The sequence below is a fragment of the Saccoglossus kowalevskii genome, chromosome 11, assembly GCF_978046115.1.
Source record: "Saccoglossus kowalevskii chromosome 11, keSacKowa6.1, whole genome shotgun sequence".
Classification (NCBI taxonomy): Eukaryota; Metazoa; Hemichordata; class Enteropneusta; family Harrimaniidae; genus Saccoglossus; species Saccoglossus kowalevskii.
This window is the reverse complement of record NC_140651.1, coordinates 34,706,636-34,730,434: the sequence shown is the minus strand read 5'-3', so window position 1 is coordinate 34,730,434 and position 23,799 is coordinate 34,706,636. Positions and strand designations below refer to the sequence as shown.

Below are 23,799 nucleotides of genomic sequence, written 5' to 3'. Positions count from 1 at the left end.
TTGATGCTGATATAAGTTTGCTTTGATGCTGATATAAGTTTGCCTTAAAGCCGATATAAGTTTGTCTTAATGCCGATATAAGTTTGTCTTAATGCCGATATACAAGTTTGCCTTAATGTCGATATAAGTTTGCCTTAATGCCGGTATAAGTTTGCCTTGATGCCGATATAAGTTTGCCTTAATGTCGATATAAGTTTGCCTTAATGCCGGTATAAGTTTGCCTTGATGCCGATATAAGTTTGTCTTAATGCCGATATAAGTTTGCTTTGATGCTGATATAGTTTAATGTCGGTATAAGTTTGCTTTGATGCCGATATAAGTTTGCCTTGATGCCGATATAAGTTTGCTTTGATGCTGATATGAGTTTGCCTTAATGCCGATATAAGTTTGCCTTAATGCCGATATAAGTTTGTCTTAATGCCGATATAAGTTTGCTTTGATGCCGATATAAGTTTGCCTTATTGCCGATATAAGTTTGCTTTGATGCTGATATAAGTTTGTCTTAATGCCGATATAAGTTTGCCTTAATGCCGATATAAGTTTGCCTTAATGCCGATATAAGTTTGCTTTGATGCTGATATAAGTTTGTCTTAATGCCGATATAAGTTTGCTTTGATGCTGATATAAGTTTGCTTTGATGCTGATATAAGTTTGCCTTAATGCCGATATAAGTTTGTCTTAATGCCGATATAAGTTTGTCTTAATGCCGATATACAAATTTGCCTTAATGTCGATATAAGTTTGCCTTAATGCCGGTATAAGTTTGCCTTGATGCCGATATAAGTTTGCCTTAATGCCGATATAAGTTTGCTTTGATGCTGATATAAGTTTGCTTTGATGCCGATATAAGTTTGCCTTATTGCCGATATAAGTTTGCTTTGATGCCGATATAAGTTTGCCTTAATGTCGATATAAGTTTGCTTTGATGCCGATATAAGTTTGCCTTATTGCCGATATAAGTTTGTCTTAATGCCGATATAAGTTTGCCTTAATGCCGATATAAGTTTGCTTTGATGTTGATATAAGTTTGCTTTGATGCCGATATAAGTTTGCCTTATTGCCGATATAAGTTTGTCTTAATGCGGATATAAGTTTGCTTTGATGCTGATATAAGTTTGCTTTGATGCTGATATAAGTTTGCTTTGATGCCGATATAAGTTTGCTTTGATGCCGATATAAGTTTGCCTTATTGCCGATATAAGTTTGCTTTGATGCCGATATAAGTTTGCCTTAATGTCGATATAAGTTTGCTTTGATGCCGATATAAGTTTGCCTTATTGCCGATATAAGTTTGCTTTGATGCTGATATAAGTTTGTCTTAATGTCGATATAAGTTTGCCTTGATGCCGATATAAGTTTGCCTTAATGCCGATATAAGTTTGCTTTGATGCTGATATAAGTTTGCTTTGATGCCGATATAAGTTTGCCTTATTGCCGATATAAGTTTGCTTTGATGCCGATATAAGTTTGCCTTAATGTCGATATAAGTTTGCTTTGATGCCGATATAAGTTTGCCTTATTGCCGATATAAGTTTGTCTTAATGCCGATATAAATTTGCCTTAATGCCGATATAAGTTTGCTTTGATGCTGATATAAGTTTGCTTTGATGCCGATATAAGTTTGCCTTATTGCCGATATAAGTTTGTCTTAATGCCGATATAAGTTTGCTTTGATGCTGATATAAGTTTGCTTTGATGCTGATATAAGTTTGCTTTGATGCCGATATAAGTTTGCTTTGATGCCGATATAAGTTTGCCTTATTGCCGATATAAGTTTGCTTTGATGCCGATATAAGTTTGCCTTAATGTCGATATAAGTTTGCTTTGATGCCGATATAAGTTTGCCTTATTGCCGATATAAGTTTGCTTTGATGCTGATATAAGTTTGTCTTAATGTCGATATAAGTTTGCCTTAATGCCGATATAAGTTTGCTTTGATGCTGATATAAGTTTGCCTTAATGCCGATATAAGTTTGCCTTAATGCCGATATAAGTTTGCCTTAATGCCGATATAAGTTTGCTTTGATGCTGATATAAGTTTGTCTTAATGCCGATATAAGTTTGCTTTGATGCCGATATAAGTTTGCCTTATTGCCGATATAAGTTTGCCTTATTGCCGATATAAGTTTGCTTTGATGCCGATATAAGTTTGCCTTAATGTCGATATAAGTTTGCTTTGATGCCGATATAAGTTTGCCTTATTGCCGATATAAGTTTGCTTTGATGCTGATATAAGTTTGTCTTAATGCCGATATAAGTTTGCTTTGATGCCGATATAAGTTTGCCTTATTGCCGATATAAGTTTGCTTTGATGCCGATATAAGTTTGCCTTAATGCCGATATAAGTTTGCTTTGATGCTGATATAAGTTTGCCTTAATGCCGATATAAGTTTGCCTTAATGCCGATATAAGTTTGCCTTAATGCCGATATAAGTTTGCTTTGATGCTGATATAAGTTTGTCTTAATGCCGATATAAGTTTGCTTTGATGCCGATATAAGTTTGCCTTATTGCCGATATAAGTTTGCTTTGATGCTGATATAAGTTTGTCTTAATGTCGATATAAGTTTGCCTTGATGCCGATATAAGTTTGCCTTATTGCCGATATAAGTTTGCTTTGATGCCGATATAAGTTTGCCTTAATGCCGATATAAGTTTGCTTTGATGCTGATATAAGTTTGTCTTAATGCCGATATAAGTTTGCTTTGATGCCGATATAAGTTTGCTTTGATGCTGATATAAGTTTGCTTTGATGCCGATATAAGTTTGCCTTATTGCCGATATAAGTTTGCTTTGATGCCGATATAAGTTTGCCTTAATGTCGATATAAGTTTGCTTTGATGCCGATATAAGTTTGCCTTATTGCCGATATAAGTTTGTCTTAATGCCGATATAAATTTGCCTTAATGCCGATATAAGTTTGCTTTGATGCTGATATAAGTTTGCTTTGATGCCGATATAAGTTTGCCTTATTGCCGATATAAGTTTGTCTTAATGCCGATATAAGTTTGCTTTGATGCTGATATAAGTTTGCTTTGATGCTGATATAAGTTTGCTTTGATGCCGATATAAGTTTGCTTTGATGCCGATATAAGTTTGCCTTATTGCCGATATAAGTTTGCTTTGATGCCGATATAAGTTTGCCTTAATGTCGATATAAGTTTGCTTTGATGCCGATATAAGTTTGCCTTATTGCCGATATAAGTTTGCTTTGATGCTGATATAAGTTTGTCTTAATGTCGATATAAGTTTGCCTTAATGCCGATATAAGTTTGCTTTGATGCTGATATAAGTTTGCCTTAATGCCGATATAAGTTTGCCTTAATGCCGATATAAGTTTGCCTTAATGCCGATATAAGTTTGCTTTGATGCTGATATAAGTTTGTCTTAATGCCGATATAAGTTTGCTTTGATGCCGATATAAGTTTGCCTTATTGCCGATATAAGTTTGCCTTATTGCCGATATAAGTTTGCTTTGATGCCGATATAAGTTTGCCTTAATGTCGATATAAGTTTGCTTTGATGCCGATATAAGTTTGCCTTATTGCCGATATAAGTTTGCTTTGATGCTGATATAAGTTTGTCTTAATGCCGATATAAGTTTGCTTTGATGCCGATATAAGTTTGCCTTATTGCCGATATAAGTTTGCTTTGATGCCGATATAAGTTTGCCTTAATGCCGATATAAGTTTGCTTTGATGCTGATATAAGTTTGCCTTAATGCCGATATAAGTTTGCCTTAATGCCGATATAAGTTTGCCTTAATGCCGATATAAGTTTGCTTTGATGCTGATATAAGTTTGTCTTAATGCCGATATAAGTTTGCTTTGATGCCGATATAAGTTTGCCTTATTGCCGATATAAGTTTGCTTTGATGCTGATATAAGTTTGTCTTAATGTCGATATAAGTTTGCCTTGATGCCGATATAAGTTTGCCTTATTGCCGATATAAGTTTGCTTTGATGCCGATATAAGTTTGCCTTAATGCCGATATAAGTTTGCTTTGATGCTGATATAAGTTTGTCTTAATGCCGATATAAGTTTGCTTTGATGCCGATATAAGTTTGCCTTATTGCCGATATAAGTTTGCTTTGATGCTGATATAAGTTTGTCTTAATGCCGATATAAGTTTGCTTTGATGCCGATATAAGTTTGCCTTATTGCCGATATAAGTTTGCTTTGATGCCGATATAAGTTTGCCTTAATGCCGATATAAGTTTGCTTTGATGCTGATATAAGTTTGCCTTAATGCCGATATAAGTTTGCCTTAATGCCGATATAAGTTTGCCTTAATGCCGATATAAGTTTGCTTTGATGCTGATATAAGTTTGTCTTAATGCCGATATAAGTTTGCTTTGATGCCGATATAAAGTTTGCCTTATTGCCGATATAAGTTTGCTTTGATGCTGATATAAGTTTGTCTTAATGTCGATATAAGTTTGCCTTGATGCCGATATAAGTTTGCCTTATTGCCGATATAAGTTTGCTTTGATGCCGATATAAGTTTGCCTTAATGCCGATATAAGTTTGCTTTGATGCTGATATAAGTTTGTCTTAATGCCGATATAAGTTTGCTTTGATGCCGATATAAGTTTGTCTTAATGCCGATATAAGTTTGCTTTGATGCTGATATAAGTTTGCCTTAATGCCGATATAAGTTTGCCTTAATGCCGATATAAGCTTGCTTTGATGCCGATATAAGTTTGCCTTATTGCCGATATAAGTTTGCTTTGATGCTGATATAAGTTTGCCTTAATGCCGATATAAGTTTGCCTTAATGCCGATATAAGTTTGTCTTAATGCCGATATAAGTTTGCTTTGATGCCGATATAAGTTTGCCTTATTGCCGATATAAGTTTGCTTTGATGCTGATATAAGTTTGTCTTAATGCCGATATAAGTTTGTCTTAATGTCAGTATAAGTTTGCTTTGATGCCGATATAAGTTTGCCTTAATGTCGATATAAGTTTGCTTTGATGCCGATATAAGTTTGCCTTATTGCTGATATAAGTTTGCCTTATTGCCGATATAAGTTTGCTTTGATGCCGATATAAGTTTGCCTTATTGCTGATATAAGTTTGCCTTATTGCCGATATAAGTTTGCTTTGATGCCGATATAAGTTTGCCTTAATGTCGATATAAGTTTGCTTTGATGCCGATATAAGTTTGCCTTATTGCTGATATAAGTTTGCTTTGATGCTGATATAAGTTTGTCTTAATGCCGATATAAGTTTGCTTTGATGCTGATATAAGTTTGCTTTGATGCTGATATAAGTTTGCCTTAATGCCGATATAAGTTTGTCTTAATGCCGATATAAGTTTGTCTTAATGCCGATATACAAATTTGCCTTAATGTCGATATAAGTTTGCCTTAATGCCGGTATAAGTTTGCCTTGATGCCGATATAAGTTTGCCTTAATGCCGATATAAGTTTGCTTTGATGCTGATATAAGTTTGCTTTGATGCCGATATAAGTTTGCCTTATTGCCGATATAAGTTTGCTTTGATGCCGATATAAGTTTGCCTTAATGTCGATATAAGTTTGCTTTGATGCCGATATAAGTTTGCCTTATTGCCGATATAAGTTTGTCTTAATGCCGATATAAGTTTGCCTTAATGCCGATATAAGTTTGCTTTGATGCTGATATAAGTTTGCTTTGATGCCGATATAAGTTTGCCTTAATGTCGATATAAGTTTGCTTTGATGCCGATATAAGTTTGCCTTATTGCTGATATAAGTTTGCTTTGATGCCGATATAAGTTGTCTTAATGCCGATCTAAGTTTGCCTTAATGCTGGGATAAGTTTGCCTTAATGTCGATATAAGTTTGTCTTAATGTCGATATAAGTTTGCTTTGATGCCGATATAAGTTTGCCTTAATGCCGATATAAGTTTGTCTTAATGCCGGTATAGGTTTGCTTTGATGCTGGTATAAGTTGTCTTAATGCCGATATAAGTTTGTCTTAATGCCGGTATAAGTTTGTCTTAATGCCGGTATAAGTTTGTCTTAATACTGATATAAGTTTGTCTTAATGCCGGTATAAGTTTGCCTTAATGCCGATATAAGTTTGCCTTATTGCCGGTATAAGTTTGCCTTAATGCCGATATAAGTTTGCCTTAATGCCGATATAAGTTTGCCTTAATGCCGGTATAAGTTTGTCTTAATGCCGATATAAGTTTGCCTTAATGCAGGTATAAGTTTGCCTTAATGCCGGTATAAGTTTGTCTTAATGCCGATATAAGTTTGCCTTAATGCCGATATAAGTTTGTCTTAATGCTGATATAAGTTTGTCTTAATGCCGGTATAAATTTGCCTTAATCACAGGGAGCCCAGGGACTATAATCAACTGTAATACGCAGTCTCTATGAGGGGGGGGGGGGGGGGTGGGGTGGTGGTGGTATCAGCTGGTATCTAATGTAAGAAATAGACAAGGGATGAAGGCTCCAGCCAGCTCACATTTTTTAAACTCGAAAAAACAGACGAAAAAAATAAAAAATAAAATCTAAAAAAAATACCAGGTTGAAGAATATTAGTTGCTCCTTCGAATTTCGTCAAAGCCTTACCTACATTTTACCGATATCTGCAGAATAAATCAAGAAAACTACACAAATTGACTCCATTTAGGAATTCCTAACGGTTAGTCCGAACGCACGACACCGTTGGAGGCGTGGCCTGTTCAGCATTTGTCAACAACCAATCACAAGACTGGTTACGAACCAGTTGAGCAAGGCTAACCGAGTCGTGACCTCGATGTGGTTCGTATTATCAAAATAATACTGGTCTGTATTTAATTCTTCAAAACTATCTTCACATTCCAAAGTCTTCCACTCAGGTGCAAGACTCTGAATAATTCCATATAGCTTCAGTATATCAATTTGACTCAATCCCCTATCCTGAAGGTTTTGTCACTGCATTAGATGGGTATTACGGTACAAGTTATGAACATATCTAAATCCTTTAACACTTAACTCCTTATAATACACAGATGTGCCTCCAATTAGTATGTGCCTATTATTCCAAATCATTTGTTCAGGGACATAATTAAGTTCAATAGTTTTATCGTTAATTGTATTACATGACGACCAAGCTTCCAATGCTTCTATGTAAAACTGTGGCAAGGACAGGTTAAGCAGTTTTGTCTCAAAATTACACTTGAATAAAAATGTACCACCCACTTGTCTAAGACGTTTGTTTAGAAATGTTTTCCAAGGGTGTTGAATGTTCTCATCCAAAAATCTCTTTAAGAAACCTATTTTAAACATCTTGTGCATAGCTCTTACATCTGGAGCATTCAGCCCTCCTTTCCCAATATCTTTTACCATGACTCGCCTTGCCACCCTGTCCGGACCATTCCATAGAAACTTAAAAGCAGCCCTTTCAACTTTGTCAAGAATATCTGAAGGCACATATGTCATTCGCATAATATAACTCATTTGCGATATGGCAAGGGTCTTAAGAATTTGAATTTTGCCAATTAGAGTGAGAGATCGATTTCTACAACAATTAATTGTTTTTTCCACTTGTTTCAGAGGTGATGCATAGTTCATATTGACATTGTTCTTCATATTGTACGAGATATATATTCCGAGAAATTTGATTGGATTTTCTGGCCATTTAATTTTAAAAGGCTTTTTTCTTCTCTGCTTCCAAAGACCCAGCCACAAGCCTTCAGTTTTCTCCATATTTATACAGAGTCCAGAGAGCAGATGAAAGTTATCCAACATTTCAAAAAATACAGTACCTGAAACTTCATTGCTTAAAAAACATGTCAAGTCGTCTGCAAATGCAGAATACTTGACTTCCAGTGAGTCCAGAGAAATACCTGTTATATTGGGGTCGGTTCTGAGGTTAATTAGTAAAATTTCCAAAGCTATAATAAAGAGATAGGGTGACAAGGGATCGCTCTGCCTCACTCCTCGCTTCAATGAAAAGTAGCCCGTAGTGAAGCCATTATTCATTACACACGCTTGTGTGCCAGAGTACAGTGTTTTAACCCATTTTTGAAAAATATGACCAAATTGAAAGGCTTCCAGACACTCCATCAAAAAATCCCATTCAAGCATATCAAACGCTTTCTGGAAGTCCACTGCAATTAACATTCCAGGAATTTTATTTTCATCTGTAAACCAAAGTATTTCTTCAATTAGTCTAATACAGTCACTGATGTCCCTCCCCGCAACAAATGCTCCCTGGAGGTCGTTAATAAAATGAGGTAATACTTTTTCCAATCTCTTTGCGAGACACTTAGACCCAATCTTTGCATCAACATTTATAAGCGATATGGGCCGCCAATTCTTAATAAATTTTGAATCTCTGCTGTGTTTTTCAATCAATGAAATGACACTTTGTTTTTGAGAGTTTGATAATTCACCTGTTTTATAACCAAAATTTAAGGATGCAGTGAGCAATTCCCCCACCAAAGGCCAAAATTGAAGGTAAAACTCAACTGGGATTCCGTCATTACCGGGTGTTTTGTTCCGCGCCATACCATTTACTTTATTGAATGCTTGGTTTTGAGTTATTTCCTTATCACAATTATTCATCATGTCTGTTAAGGGTGTGATACTTGGATTATGCAGGAGAGGGTGTGCTTTAATATTCCTATTAGAGTCAGCTTTTGTACTATACAAGTCAGAATAGAATGCTTTCAATTCTTTTAAAATCTCATCTGAGTTGGTAACTATTCCTTTTGAAGATCTAACTTTAGTAATATTCGATTTTTCTCTAGACCTAAAAAGTATTTATTATTCTTCTCATACCAAGTTTGAACAAAATCCATCTGTAAACAGCCGAGAAATGCTGGATTTTTACGATTTTTAGCACAAACATGGCCGCCATTCGGCCATCTTGAATCAGATCATGAAACAAATTGACATGCATATGTATAATATTATGTATGATGTATGTGTGAAGTTTGATTGTGATTGGTCCAGGCATTTCTAAGATACAGGTCGGGATGCAGGCACGCACACACGGACAAAACATAACATAAGTACGGGGACTACGTCCAAACGGGGACTAAAAAATTTCACTCCTAAGTGCTCACAAACCTGCATCTCTACCTTAATGCAGGTATAAGTTTGCCTTAATGCTGGTATAAGTTTGTCTTAATGTCGATATAAGTTTGCCTTAATGCCAATATAAGTTTGCCTTAATGCTGATATAAGTTTGTCTTAATGCCGGTATAAGTTTGTCTTAATGGCGATATAAGTTTCCCTTAATGCCGGTATAAGTTTGTCTTAGAAATTACACTCTGCATATGAATACAAGTGTGGTTGGTTTACAATAGCATAAAGTGGAGAGACATGTGTAGATTGATAGGAACAAATGTGCAACCAGAACAATGGGTCACGTGACTAAAATAGTACAAGTTGACATACCTGTTGCTGCTAATGCTCCTGACTGTTTAGGGCTGAGCTTCTCAGGAGGACGAGCAATATCTGCTATGCCAGCAATAACAAGCCCCTATAAGTGAGAGTGAGTGGCAGCAGTATTATACGGCCATTTCTTGTAATTTTAGGATTGTGACAATCAACATCTTGCAATTTGAATTCAGAAATCACAAAACTGTGCATAACATCTACCAAATTCTTTTCAACCTATCAAAATGTCCCATTTTCTAGTCTTAACTCTAGTCTTATTTTCTGAGGTCAAATCTCTTAGTTTTCAAAAAATTATTTAGGACTTTAATATTGTAAGTAAAACATGGTCATTGTTTCATCTCTGATGTCACATCAGTACAAAGCATAATTTCAAGAATAATAGACAAAAGACTTATAAAATATTTATAAGAACAAAGACAAAGGATACTTAGTGCATATAAACTTCTGCAATGAAGCACTCTGATTGGTTGAGAAGCACTATGCGAGTACAACCACTGTGAGAAGCAAGTTATTATCTAAATAAGTACAGTAATATTCTGTATACAAAGTTACATGACAATTACATACTATATTAATTATTCTTACCCATTTAAAACCTGGGGCCCAGAAATGGATGGTCTTCAAACCTACAACAAATCATATACAATAATGTTTATTAGACACATAAAATCCTCATATGAAAATTTTTGCTTACAACTCTTTCTAGGGGATTTGGACTATAAAACGATATAAATCCAACGTAAAGCCTATAAACGCTCCATTGTTTTTAGTGCCAAACCCTTTTGTTAAGTACAACAACAAATATTTCGTTGGTGTTTGTGAGCTCTTGTGTGATTGGTCAATGCATGGACAGCTCTTCCACTTCTGTGTTTTACTCTATCAATTTGGGCCATGTTTAACTCCGGGGTTACGTCCAAACGCCACCCTCTTGACTGGAGATCTGTGTTGAAAAAAATAAACCTTTGTTGTTGAAGTGTACGCAAGACGATGAACAACTTATGTTTTTTAACATCACTTTACCTATTAACAATTCACCCCTAGATGTGATAATTTCATTTCAATAGTAAAAATCCGTTCTCAAAAATCCAAATAATCACAACCTCATCGAAATCCATTTTCTATTCTTACCCACAAGCCACACCCAGACCATTCATAAAAACGAGTGGTCTGGGGTTTACTAGTACTCTGACCCATGCTGAGGACTTCCTGTTTGTAATGCTACCGGTATATGATAAATCAGATTAACTATCTTGTGAAACCAAATGAAAATGATTCTAAAATAACGTACTTATACCCAATCTTCAGCAGAACGTAGCCGTTAAAACTTGCAAAACGAGTCTGTTTTGACCGATCATCGCTTAAGCAGCATACAATTTTTGTTTTGTTTTGGCTCATTTAAAAAATGCGAACGGTGTCAATATTCAAAACTGCATTCAGTCTGTCTCTGGCGTGCTTCAGAATGATAGATCTTGGCTTTTGCTGTGGCATCTTTTTTTTTTTGTGGAAAACACATCAATATGTTCCTGGTTTCTCTGCTCTCGCCCAGGGCGATTTTTCTAAACTAAGTTGAATTTTATTTGCATTTCATAACAATTCAATGAATTTATTTTTTGTGCCTTATTATATTCACTGAGTAATAATCAACAATTGTGAAACGCATGACCGGATTGCGCAACTGTGATCGTTTGCTACTACGCATTGCAGTTAGTTGGTTTTCGTTTATATTTGAAACTTTGTTTAGAACATACTTTCGTTACCAATAAAATAAAAACAAATGACACTGGGTGACATTGTAATGAAATTTCAGGCGGTCTACTTTTTAATTCAGCAAGAATTATTAGTTATTTTTTATTCTGCAATGATTTCTTTCGTCTTGGGTGGCCCAATTGCCGGTGTTAAAAGTCGCGTGGGTAGATTTTTTAATGAAAATATAAGTACCCAAAAAATATTTAATGATTATTTTTTGAAATGTTTTATCCCAAATAAGTGCCCACTAAGCCGTGAAATCGCCCAGGGTCAATTTACGGCAGAATCCGTACTAGTATACGAGGGAAGGGAGTCCAGAGAGGGAACAGCCAGCATGCCCTTTGCGGGGAAAACGTGAAATTTCAACGAATTTGTTGCGTTCTCACATGCAATATTAGGTTTTGGGGGCTTCTGAGGGGTCCTTGTACTGTATAATATTTGTTTATGCTCAGAATTTGAAACAGAGTGGCAAATTCGAGCAGATATCCACACTTTTTTGATCGAAGCCCGGGTATTCCGGCGAGTCAAGTCCGCCATGATGTAGTTGGTTAGCGTTTAACAATAGGACAATACCATTCAATCCATGGGGGTGACAATGCTACGCACACGTGCAATGAAATCCGTATCCTAAGAATATCGTAACGTCTTTGTGTTTTCCGTTGCAGTGCAAGTTTGTATACAGTAAATCATGTGAACGGTACAGAGTATGGTAAATCTCGTGTACGGTACAGAGTATGGTAAATCTCGTGTACGGTACAGAGTATGGTAAATCTCATGTACGGTTCAGAGGGGATATTTTTGTAGGCTGTGATCCAATGTTTTTATTCTTTATAATGTAATTCAAACAAATAAAAAAGTAAATTCGTAGCCATGGACAAGATTTAAAATGTAGTCAGATTTCAAGTGACGTTGAAATACAGTACAAATGTGCCGACATTGTCGAAATTAATTAACATTAAAATCAGCATTGTATGAATGTCGGAATGTATATATATTTTTGATGCCGGAAAAGTTTGTACAAGTGGGGCGACACTCCGGTAGTATTGTTTAGTAAGATTCATTTAAAAAACAAATTTGTAAGACGTCTGTTACGCGGAAATTATTCTATACTCACCGCATGTAAAAATAAAGCATAGTTTTCTCATTGTTGTGCTATGTTACCTCCATGGTTATATCATGGATCCGGGTAGCCCTGCGTACAGTCTATGGAGGTACGCAGGGCTGTGTGGGGGGTCATCCATCAACCGAACGCGTCCCCGTACAGGATCTAGCAGCTTCGTTGTTGTGTAGTCAAAATAATGTTACAATATGAAAACAGACAATCACTCGGCCATAGTACGTATCGAGACAAAACATAATTAGTCGATAATCGACTGTTTCCAAGAAAAGTGAGATTGTCACAAAATGTAGCAAATCGCTTTTCAAAACAAATATTTTTGGTAGTGCAGCTAAGAAAGTTTTGCTATATTGCAACATTCAGTAAGACTTGAATCTTGTTTGCGCCCACGATAAAACATGTATAGTAAACAACCCGCCCTTGTAGGAGAATATTTTTTATTCAAAATTAGTCAAAGAACAAGTCAGCTAATATGAAAATTAGAACTCGTGTATTAAATAGACAGACATCAAATATTTTTATTCAAAATTAGTCAAAGTTAGCGAGAACAATGGCATAACTCTGAAAAACGTTATGTCGGCAAGTTTAATCGCTCACACTAAAACAACGTCATACACTGATATAAAATAAAACCCGCTGATCACGCAGTAAGTAACCACGGGTTTGGAAAAGATCGATCACGGGGCATGTATACAGAAAACTCCTGGTATGTAGCTTGCCAACTGGGCTTGGGATCTCGCAAACGTGAATTCGTACAGCAGGCCATGAACTGAACTTGACTTTTCGATGTGTCGCTTCCAAGGCGTTGTGATACTCTCTTTATTACTACCAATATTTAATAAAAGTGGGAACGTCATTCAGTGGGCTTTTTAGGGGCCCAAGCCCGTAGGGCTAGGCCCCTATTAATTTTCTTCTTTTTATTTACACGTTATACTAGGGCACATGAATGCAGCACCGAAAGCATGTGTGCGAATAGAATTCTTTGCCGTGGTGTCATGCTTTTGTAGTAGCTCACACAGAATATAGCGTAGGTCCATGCTCGGAGATTGTGGTCCGTGTTATGAGCCCTGGCCGCTACAAATTGGTTTGGGATTAATGTTATCAGCTTGTAAATAATCTACTGTACACCGCACAAACAAACTACGAGGGGTTCCGTAATATAGAAATACAAGGTGGCGTATATCACGCCATTAATTTATTCAAGACCTTTTGTTATCTGCTACAGCTCCAAACAGAAACAAATGTATTGTCTATAGGGCTCATACCACTAATTGAATTTCCATAGACGACAATGTTAACATATGACGAGATTGCTATATGAAAATGACGAAGAAAGTTGAAAATATGGCTCAAAAATGGGAAATCAACATGCCAGTAATCAACCATATGAAAAAAACTAACATGTTGGCCAGCTCAAACTCTTGCAAATCTCAGGGAAACAAGACACACCTACTGTATTTGGATTGCACCAAGAGAAATCACTGGAAAAACACCAAGATTAGAACATCCATTAACACACAGAATAAACCCACATGTACACAGTCGCTAAGTAGTAAACAAAAGACCACATGTTGGTCTCACCTCTGACCCAGGTGATTACGCCCTCAAACAGGGAGCACCTGAGAAAAATAATATTTAAAAAATTTCATTGGTTCTTGCTGGGCATTTAAATTGAGGGCTACGAGCAGCCATTGGTTAATTAGTGGCATGAGACCTATAGACACAACTCGTCCTGGTTATGTAAATGTTTTCCCTTACCTTCAGGCCCAAGCCAGAACAAATGACAAATTCTTTTCTGGATTACTTAGTACACAAGTTTATCATATTTGGTATGTCAAGTTTATTTGAAAAAATGCGTCTTGCTTGGGTTGAACCACGGTTACTAAATGTGGTTGAATTGAATTATAGACAGTGTATTTTCCTCCTTTGTTATATTTGTGCAATAGAGTGTCAATCACTGCTGAATATGTGTCTCGGTGTCAACACTTTGAAATATGTTGACGAAACGTAATATACCGTACGCTATATTGTGCATGAGATTGACCAAACTCTGTGCTTTCGACAAGAGGTTTAAACCAAATTTACCTTAAACTGAGTGTACAATAAGAAATTTACAGCATGCTGTATGAGTGGGGGAGGGTAACTGGTACAGGATGCAGGAAATCAAAAAGGCATTTATACAGGAAGTAAAATGAAAGTACCATTTACAGGAAAAAAAAAGATATATTTGATATTTTGTGTTCAAGAATCAATATTGGAAGTGTTACACTCCAGACTGTGCACACAAAAAAGATTTAAATAAACAATAAGCTTTAACGTCGTACTTCCTTGATTCGGTATAATTCTGTTGTCTGGACTTGAGAACAGTTGCGACCATAGGGGGCGCTGTAATCCTAATGATAATAGTTATAAAAATATGACATGCACAGACACACATCAAATACATTGACCAAAAACCCTGAGAAGTCAGGACGTGTCGTTTATTCGTTATTTGACACTGTCATCAATGAGCACATAGTAAAACACACTATTTTGCAATAATAATTCCTATAGCATCTGATATGTCTCAGATATTCAGTGTTATTCATCTCTATAGCAACAGTCAAATGGAGTATATATCCACTGCACAATATAGGAACAAAGAAGAACATGAAATGAAATAGTTCAGGACTAGTTCCATCACAAACAACTCGTAATAACGTGGACACACGGTAAAACTGGCTTCACCTAGTTTGCTTAGTTACCGTATCCAAGATCACTCAGTGTCACTGACCTCTATAGGACTAAATAATCTACTGCATAAAAATACAACACAGTTCAACAGTATTCATGTAAAATTGTATAAAAGCAAAATACTGAATAAATCTGAGTAAAATATATCACTGAAAAGATAACTATATATTGGTATACTCGGTCAATCGAATGCAAACACTACAATTATAACGGCGCGGGGAATTGTCTGTTTTGTGGAATTCAAAAATAGCCAACCAACTATTAAAATTGCAATACAATTAATGATGCAACGTTATAAATCCACACTCATGCTAAATTCATCCAATGTGATAGTGTAACACAGGGGGAAAATCATATGATTCAATACCCGTTTTCCGGTCAGGGGAGTTTCACGCTATCAGGTTAAGTCGGTGAAAAACGGTCATGATTCAAAGCACTACAGTAGCCAGCATCTGTGCATGCTATCCTGCCAGACATTTTTGCAAAAATAGGCCATAGTTAACAGACTGTATCGACTACAGTTTTCACATTTTTTGCAATCTGTTCGCATACACACTTCATTACCACCATGGACAACAATTTCTCGTATAAAAAAAATCACCGTTTTATTTCAATACACATTTTTTACTGTCGTTAAGTAACGATGTTTTGCCCTTTGTAGTCTCAATAAACATGTGTTAAACATTGAAATAAATATTGCTTAAAGGGGAACTAAATAGAGCCTATTTTGGTGTTTGTATTTATCAAGTTATGTATATTGATTATAAATTTGAAAAAAAAAAAAAAAAATGAGTATCTTCAGAGTTATGATGATTTAAATATGAGAAACCATAAACCTGCTAAGGACTTCCGTTTGCGCAATCTTGCCATAAAAAAACGCCCTCATGAGGTATAAACAGGTAAGGTAACAAAGCATGATGACGAAATAGTATCTGATTAAATATAAGCAACTTAGGGAGCCATAGCTGGCTGGACTGGTGAATTGACTTCTAGTCTACAATGTAGGTTGTTTCGACTTTTACGTTAATGTTATTTACAAGCATATCAACATACAAACATTATGGATGTGCGATTGATCGAGACAGGCATTTTGTTTTGTTTTTTGTCTAACTATCTAATAAATTCTGTTTCCAGTACTGCACTGTGCGGCGTGCAAATTATTCAAAGTATGGATGCTGGAGTATGCAATCTTGAGTTCGTAGGGTGGTGGTGGAAACATTTTCGTCCATGTATTCACGGGGCTGCACTGGCAAATCATGGGACAAGTGTCACAGGAACACCAAGCAGATTGTTCACAGACTTTCGTGTAATTTGAAATAAAACTTTCATCTGAACAAGGGGCATCGTCGACGATATACTCTCATCACTCACACTGGACTGATCTGAATCGTCACAGTATACCGTACTTCCCTGATCATAAGCCAGGAGGCATGAACACGTATTAAAAGGAAAAGTAAGGGATGAGCTTGTACTCGAGGACCAACTCAGAAAAAATGATTTTGTTTTGGGGTTAAACACTGTAACCATCTTGCAAACAACGAAAAATTATCCAAAAAAAATATTCGTTCACCACGCCGAGCTCAGGAAAATAATACTTATTTTTGAAAAAAAATGCGTCATTGATTTGAACGATACTTACAATGAAGAAACAAACATTTTATTACAATACGATTTACATACCGTCTGAATTTACGGTGAAATAATGGGTAGGGTCTGTGAGGAAACAGTGGACGAAGGCATTTATCATTATCTTCGTTTTGGTATGTTTTCGATCGTACGCAAACTCTCGACGCAAAACAATTTTCCACCATGAGGTTTTTCAGCACGATTTGACCTGGAATAACTTCCTTTGACATAACAGGTCATGTCTTTCATTAACCAATCAAAATGATGTGTCGTAATGATGAAATTTTCCGATTATTGATGATGATTTTTGAGCGCAATGCGGAGGTGAATTACCGCAATGTTAAAATGTGATCTGTAGCACTGATTGCAACGAAAAAACGATGATTTTTTTCCCTAAAAACTGGCGATTCGCAATTTCCGAAATATAAACGAAGGTCAATAGTGACCGTGGGTAAACTGAGTGTGGAGGAAGAATTTAAACACCTTTCTCGGTCGCCAACATGTCTCATCGTTCAAACCCTAGGCCTTTCATGATAGTCTCAAAGTAAACCATGCCCAATAACCAGGTACACGCCTTGACGATCACATTTTTGGCTTTTCGAAGGCTACTACTCAAAGAAATATGGATTACTCCAGAATTGCAACATCGATGCTCATCCTGAGTAAATGACAGAATAGAAACGATGCAAATCACGTTGTGTACATTCGCCATGCACTCTGAACTTGAAATTAATGCGAGTTTTCTCATAAAACTAAAAGCATGAACCAAACTAACATGCCAATCACGATTATTATGAAATGAAACACACCTTTTACACGCATATTTTAAGGAATATCGTCGACGCCCTGTAAAAACACTCTGGGCTTATAATCGTGAATGTCCTCAACTCGATAAATACCAAGTAAAAACATAGGGATGGGCTTCATACTCGGGAGGGGCTTACGATCGGGGAAGTACGGTACTTTAACGCAATTGGGCTTTCATTCTCAGAATACTGTGGTTCAAACGCATAAGGCTCTAACCCAAGTTTTAAAAAGCACATTGTGCATATAAAAGTTGAGTTTATACTAATAGTACACAATGCTTGGCAGCATGAACGGTTATGTACAATGGCGTATACGAATGCGATCAGATACTAAAACGTCATAGCTTTGAAAAGTACCCGGATGTTAAATATGTTCGTTCGTTAATTATTCCCTTCCATGAATGGCCTCCATGGCAAGCACTTCAAATGCCTATCCAAGCTACAGTTATAATTAAAACAAAATTAAACCACTGCAATATTATTTCGAATACAGTTTAGAATATACACAACTATAAATTAAGGCCGCATTTAGGTTTGCTTTAATTGAAAACACATTACAAGCAAGTACAAGGTCACTACATGAATGAAAGTTCGAAGTAAGAAGAAAAAAAAATGCGCGAGTATGAGGATATTTGGGATACATGTATGTACAGGGAAAAACGTGTTTGACGTACTCGACCCGTCAATGTACATTTCAAATAGCAACGTATATTCAACGACTTGAACTACATGTGTAACATATTACAACGTACTTTCCGTGACTTAACTGATGTTATATTCAAGCTCTTACGTATATTAACCGACTTGACCGTACGAGTAAGTCCACACTTACAAGAAATGTAGGCCGCGTAGGTGGAATCCCTGTTCGCCCTGGCCAGGACGTTGGCAGCCCGCTCAGATAAGGCCTTCGTATGTGCGGGTCTACTGAGAGCCTCTATACGTGTAAGTGATACCTGCTGGGCTCGTTGGTAGTGCGCCATCTGGTTGGGACGGCAGGTCCGGTAAGTCCGGAAGCACTGCTGGCGCTTCGACTAGCATTTCCAACAGAAGTGGAAACTAGGCCTTGCTTGGCCAATTGGGTGCAACCCATGATAATATGCGGGTGTGCCCCTGTCGAAGTTTTCTCCGGTGCCCGGTGAACTAGCGGAAAGGGAGGAAAGGCGTACACAACTAAGTGGGTCCACGGGGCTAGCAAAGCGACCCTGGCCCAGGCTCCTGGAGTCAGCAGGAGTGTTACGTATGTCCGGAGCTTTGCGTTCCGGCGTACGACAAAACGGTCCAACCTTGGACCGTCCCACGGCCGAAACAGCCTAGAGGCTACCCACTGGGGTATCAGCTACTCCGTGTTCTGGAGACAGAGCCGCCCTGAAAGGGAGTCGCCAGACTGTTCCTCACCCCTGGAAGGTGGTGTGCGGCTAGCTCCACATTGTATTCCAGGCACCAAAGGAAGATTTTGCTCCGCTAGGACTGACAACGATGGGGAAAGCGTCCCCCTCCTTCTTGAAGGAAACCACCGCTGCGTTGCCTGTGCGGAGCAGGACTCTGTGGTCTCGAACTATGGGTAGAAAGCGTGGTAGTGCTAAGTACACTGCTCTCAGTTCGAGCCGATTGATATGGTAGTCCCGAAACTAATGTGGGGGCCATATCCTTGGGCTTGTTGGCCCAATAGATGCGCTCCCCAACCCTAGGGAAAGGTATCTGATACCAGAGTCATACCTGCGGCGAGCGGGCACAAGGGGCTCCCCTGTCCGAGGTTGGCCAGTGACGACCACCAGGGCAGGGCTTCCTTCACTTGGTCCGAGATCGAAACCCGCCTATCTAGTTCCCATAGGAGAGCTCGGCATTATAACAATCGTTATACCGGGCGGCTGCGTAGTGCGGCCTGGGGAACGACCCTTCGAACTGAGGTCATCATTTCGATGATCTGTATTAGTTCACGGAGGGACACCGAGGGAACGCTGACTATGCATTCGGCTAGGCTGCTTAGCGCTAAGCAACACACTTGAAATAGCTAAGCCAAGCTTACCTCTGTGTCAAAACTCCATGCCCTGGGACACCAACTGTACGTTGGGTCGAGGTGGGACTTGTCGATTTACTAATGAGCCCAACTGGTGGAGTAAATCCAGTGTTAGCCTGACGCGTTTGGCTATTACCCCTTGCCCGGGTTGTTGGTAACCGGAAGTCTGGGTACGGATTGAGGTGTACCGTGTCGCATACGACTTATTTACCACTTCCGTGTCACTGAGAATGTTCTAGAACCGTACTGTGTCTGGGTGGAATATTCTATATTTTTTAGGAAATGGTTGAATAGGTAATAGAACACTGTAGGAGGCAATAGAAGGTAATGGAACATTCTAGAAATTTGTAGTAAGTTCCAGACTCATTATGTATGCTGATGTAATGGTCTATTTATAGACAGTGGGGGTATATATAGGGGAGTTGTTCAGCACTGAGTTCAGATCGGAGATCTCGTTGAATTGAATTGGAGTTTAAGTATCTAGTTATTGGAGTAGTGGAGTTTTACCGCGTTATTGTACTTGATGTTTGCAGAGTATAATAATACCAGTACCAGTTGAAACCTCATCTGTTGGCTCCGTGTTCGTATTTTATCATCGCCGCCAGGGAAGTCTTTCTGTTACTGTTGCCATTTTGGTATTTGAACCATCACACCTGTACTATACCAATTACGGTAATACATGTATTACGTTGCGTGTGACATACCGACATCTGGTGAAGCAGCAGCACTACCTGTTTTATCACCCTGGTGAACATGTAGGGCGCTGTGCCTAACCCGAATGGGGGGCACCCGAAATTCGAATACTTGGCCCAGCTGGGCGATTCAAAGGAGATGGCAACTCACTAGGTGCATCGGTACGTGCAGGTAGGCCCCACTGAAGTCCAGCGGGGCTAGCCCGTCAAAACGGTGGATGGAGAGAAGAACCCTGAATGGTGTCTCCATATGGAACCGATCGAGGAGCACGTACTGATTCAGTCTGCCGAGGTCCAAAACTGGACGCCTGCCACTTGTAGATTTGGTACTACGAACACATTTGGGTAGAAGCCTGGCCTTAGTTCTGGCTGATGTACCCTGTGTATGGCGTCTTTCCCCAGCAAACTGCTACTTCCTGTCTGATTGCTTCCGCCTTACAGGAGTCCCCTGCAAGTGCCCAACAGGGGGGACACTGAAGGGGGGAAATGGAGATTTCAGCAGTATCTCGTAAACGGATGTCACCACCTGGAAAGGTCCAGGGATAGGTCATCCGTTTCCAAACCGGACTACACCGGCGCAATCTGTGTACAACAGGGATATGTGGCCATGTGTTCGGCAGTTGCGAGGGGGGAGAGCTCCCTTCCCCATGAGGTGAGTTCCCCAAGGCCTGAAGTAGTCACTAAGTTGTGACCTGGCCATTCACCAAACGCGTGCCTCTCCCCCCGGTTGCAGAGGTGAGCAGTGTTCGAAATTAACTGAAAATCATTATAGGCCCGAAGGACCTATGTCTTTATTTACTAATTAATCAGATATATTATCTGTAGCCTCAAAGAGGTCATCATCATTTCTTTCATCGTCACTAAACTCATCAAAATCTTCAGAAAAAACATGATCACTGGCCGACTCCGAATCTGACATGTATTTTGCATCGTGTTCACAATCTTACTAACCGACAGCTGACCGTAGGATCCTAGACAAGACCGGCAATACATCGCCTTGTTGTTATCAAAAAGTAACCAGTCTTTGAACTCTGCCTGCCAGCTAACTTGGAATGTGCGTGTTTTACGCCTAGATCGTTCGAATTCTTGCTGTTTGTCACGCCTTCCTTGTGTAGTTTTCACACGTTTAGCAGCAGGCTTCTGGCAGTTTAAATATCGCCACATACTTCGATGTAGACGTAACTCTGCAACTATTGATATCAGCGTGTTCGATGCAAATCAAAGATAGCGGAACATAAAATGTAAGCGCGAATTCTATTTGTTTGAATCGGAGGCTTGATCGGCCTACAACCAATCAGATCATTTGTTATAGTTTCCACGTTCGGCGCATTTCGCGACCATTCGGCGAGCTTGAATTATGACTCGTATGCCTAGGTCGATGAGTGATGCCATTTGTTGATCAAACGTGCAAGAAAACGCAATTTTGAAACAATTCTGGAGTTACCGGTACTATCGATATTTATTATATATTTGGTCTTACAATCATACTAAATAATGGAACGTTTTTTTTTAAATATAAATTTATGGTCGGTCACAAGGACTGATGGTCTTTCACAGCTCTAGGCCCTTTACACCCACTGTCGGCGTGAGGCCGACGGACTGACGTTAATTTCGAACACTGGAGGTGAGCGTCAAACATGCCTCCCCTGCTGCCGGGTAGACGTCCGCCCAGGGAGGGTGAGGAGCCACCACCTGGCTCTTACCTCCCTGGGGGCGTGCCACTACCCTCCCCTCCCATGGAAGGGTATAAGCGCTTGCCTCCTGGCCAGCTCTGGCTAGCAGATGACGCCCTAGGGCGTTGTGTTTTCTGTGCTTTGGGTGCCCTCTGTTTGTCCATGGCAGGACCAACTGGCTAGCGGATTCGATCTGAACCCTCTGGTTCATTGCACTCCGAAGCTCCGAGACTGTATCCACCATTCCCTGAAAAAAGAAGGTGGAGGATGTCCAGTCTACGTCACTGAGGTGGGGGACGTACCCCGGCTCAGCTTGTCGGCAAAAACATGTGCCTCTAAGGCCGCATCCTGTAGCATGATAGTGGCCCTGGCCGAGAGAGCCAGGCGACACTAGGGGGTGTCGCATGCTAGATGTGCGGTGACCCACCAGTAAAAATGTCGCCTGGTCTAGGAGGCTGGTGCGTTCTGCCTCCAAGGTCTCCAGAGTGCTGGTCACGCATGATAATGTGCTCAAGCAACTCTGCCCTCAGGGCTGGATGGGTCGTCTTCAATTGGCAAAGACACCCATGGAACGCGGCTATCCCCCTTTGCCCGGTTTGCCAAATTCGTGGTACCGGGGTCTGGGGAAGGAGCCTTGGAATCCGGTTGGGGGCGTTTTGGTCTCATCCCACGCTATGGGGTCTGATCCCGAAACCACACCGACCGGGTAGCGTTTGGTCCAGTGGGAAGTGTTGCCTAATGTTATCCCCACCCGGGGGACTTAAGCATTACATCCTCCGCGGCTGACCAATGCCGCCCATCAACACTGTTTGCGTGCTCTGCGCCCCACTCCGCACTCAGGCAGACAGGGAAAGACTTGCCGACGGGGTTGCTTTGGATCCCGATGCCTGTGATCCCATAAACGTTGAAGCAACCTTAGGTGCTCGCTCTAGGATCAAGGGTAGGGGTATATACATCGTATCACTGGGATCGATGATACTCCACCTCACCTCAAAAGCGTGGCTCACCGAGTCTTATAGATGGAAGACTCTGAGGGACCGCCCGGAGTACCGGCTGTATCCGACGCGAGCGAACTGCATCTCCTTTCACTTTAAATATGTGAGAGGGAGCGTGTTCGACTGTGCGTCTCATGACAGGGTCGGTTCCCTCTGGGGATGCCCGTGGGTCGGAAGAAAGGAGTCAAAACCCACAGCGGGGACCGGACACAAGGAAAAATTCATTACCGTTGTACCGTTACCGCGTGACTAACCCTAGCTGGCTGAAAGTAGGGAGGGGTCAACGTGTGCCCTGCCCTGAAAGCCCTGCCCCGAGATCGGAGACTTGGCTGCAACCACCCCGTTGGCATTCAGTGCCCGAGGATCCAGAGAAGGACCGGTGCAATTAGCCTGAGCCTCGGCCACCCCCCAAAATAGTGGGAGAGCCGTGCCTGGGAATGGGGGTTCCCCGGAAGAGACGTGTTTGAATGCAAACATGCTTTCGTGTCTCTTCCTGCTTGCCCACCGAGGGGACACAGTGGAGACAGCTCGCTCCGACTGCGTCTGATCTACCCGGCCTGCCAGGGACGCAATTGCCCCGACAGTCCTTTCGACCAAAGCCCTCAACTCGGAGGCAAATCCGGCACCGTGCGAGGAAGGGTTCACAAAGAGACCCGCAACGGACCCCATAGGAGGAAAGCCTCCAGGGGCACAGCCTCCCTGCAGCTGGTAAAATCGGGTAAAACACCGCCTGAAAAAACAGACTGTGAGGATGCCCTCAAATCAGCGGGGGAGACCGAGAAAAATATCGGTACCTCCGCCGTCGGGCCTCTTACTCGACGTCCCGGTACAGGAAGCACCGGTAGCCGAGTGTGAGGACTTTCCACTCATGCCAAACACGCAACTCACTTTAACCGATCTGTTTACTGGACGCGCGACCTTGCTGTGACGCGGTCAGTCTCAGCGATTTTGATGGCACTGAAAGAAAATCTCAGGCCTCAGAACTCCAGTGAAAAAACACGCACCTACAATG

At 39.9% G+C, this 23,799-nt stretch overlaps 1 protein-coding gene across 1 annotated transcript in view; it reads right to left on the bottom strand.

Moving 5' to 3' along the window:
• Nucleotides 1–23,799, bottom strand: part of LOC144341746 (uncharacterized) — a 39,624-nt gene that overhangs the window by 10,641 nt on the left and 5,184 nt on the right. Inside the window, exons 2-3 of the mRNA XM_085505141.1 lie at nucleotides 9,968–10,008; nucleotides 9,380–9,464 (exon numbers count right to left, since the gene is read on the bottom strand). Of these exons, the coding sequence (XP_085361267.1) occupies nucleotides 9,380–9,464; nucleotides 9,968–10,008 (126 nt within the window). The remainder of the gene's footprint in view (nucleotides 1–9,379; nucleotides 9,465–9,967; nucleotides 10,009–23,799) is intronic.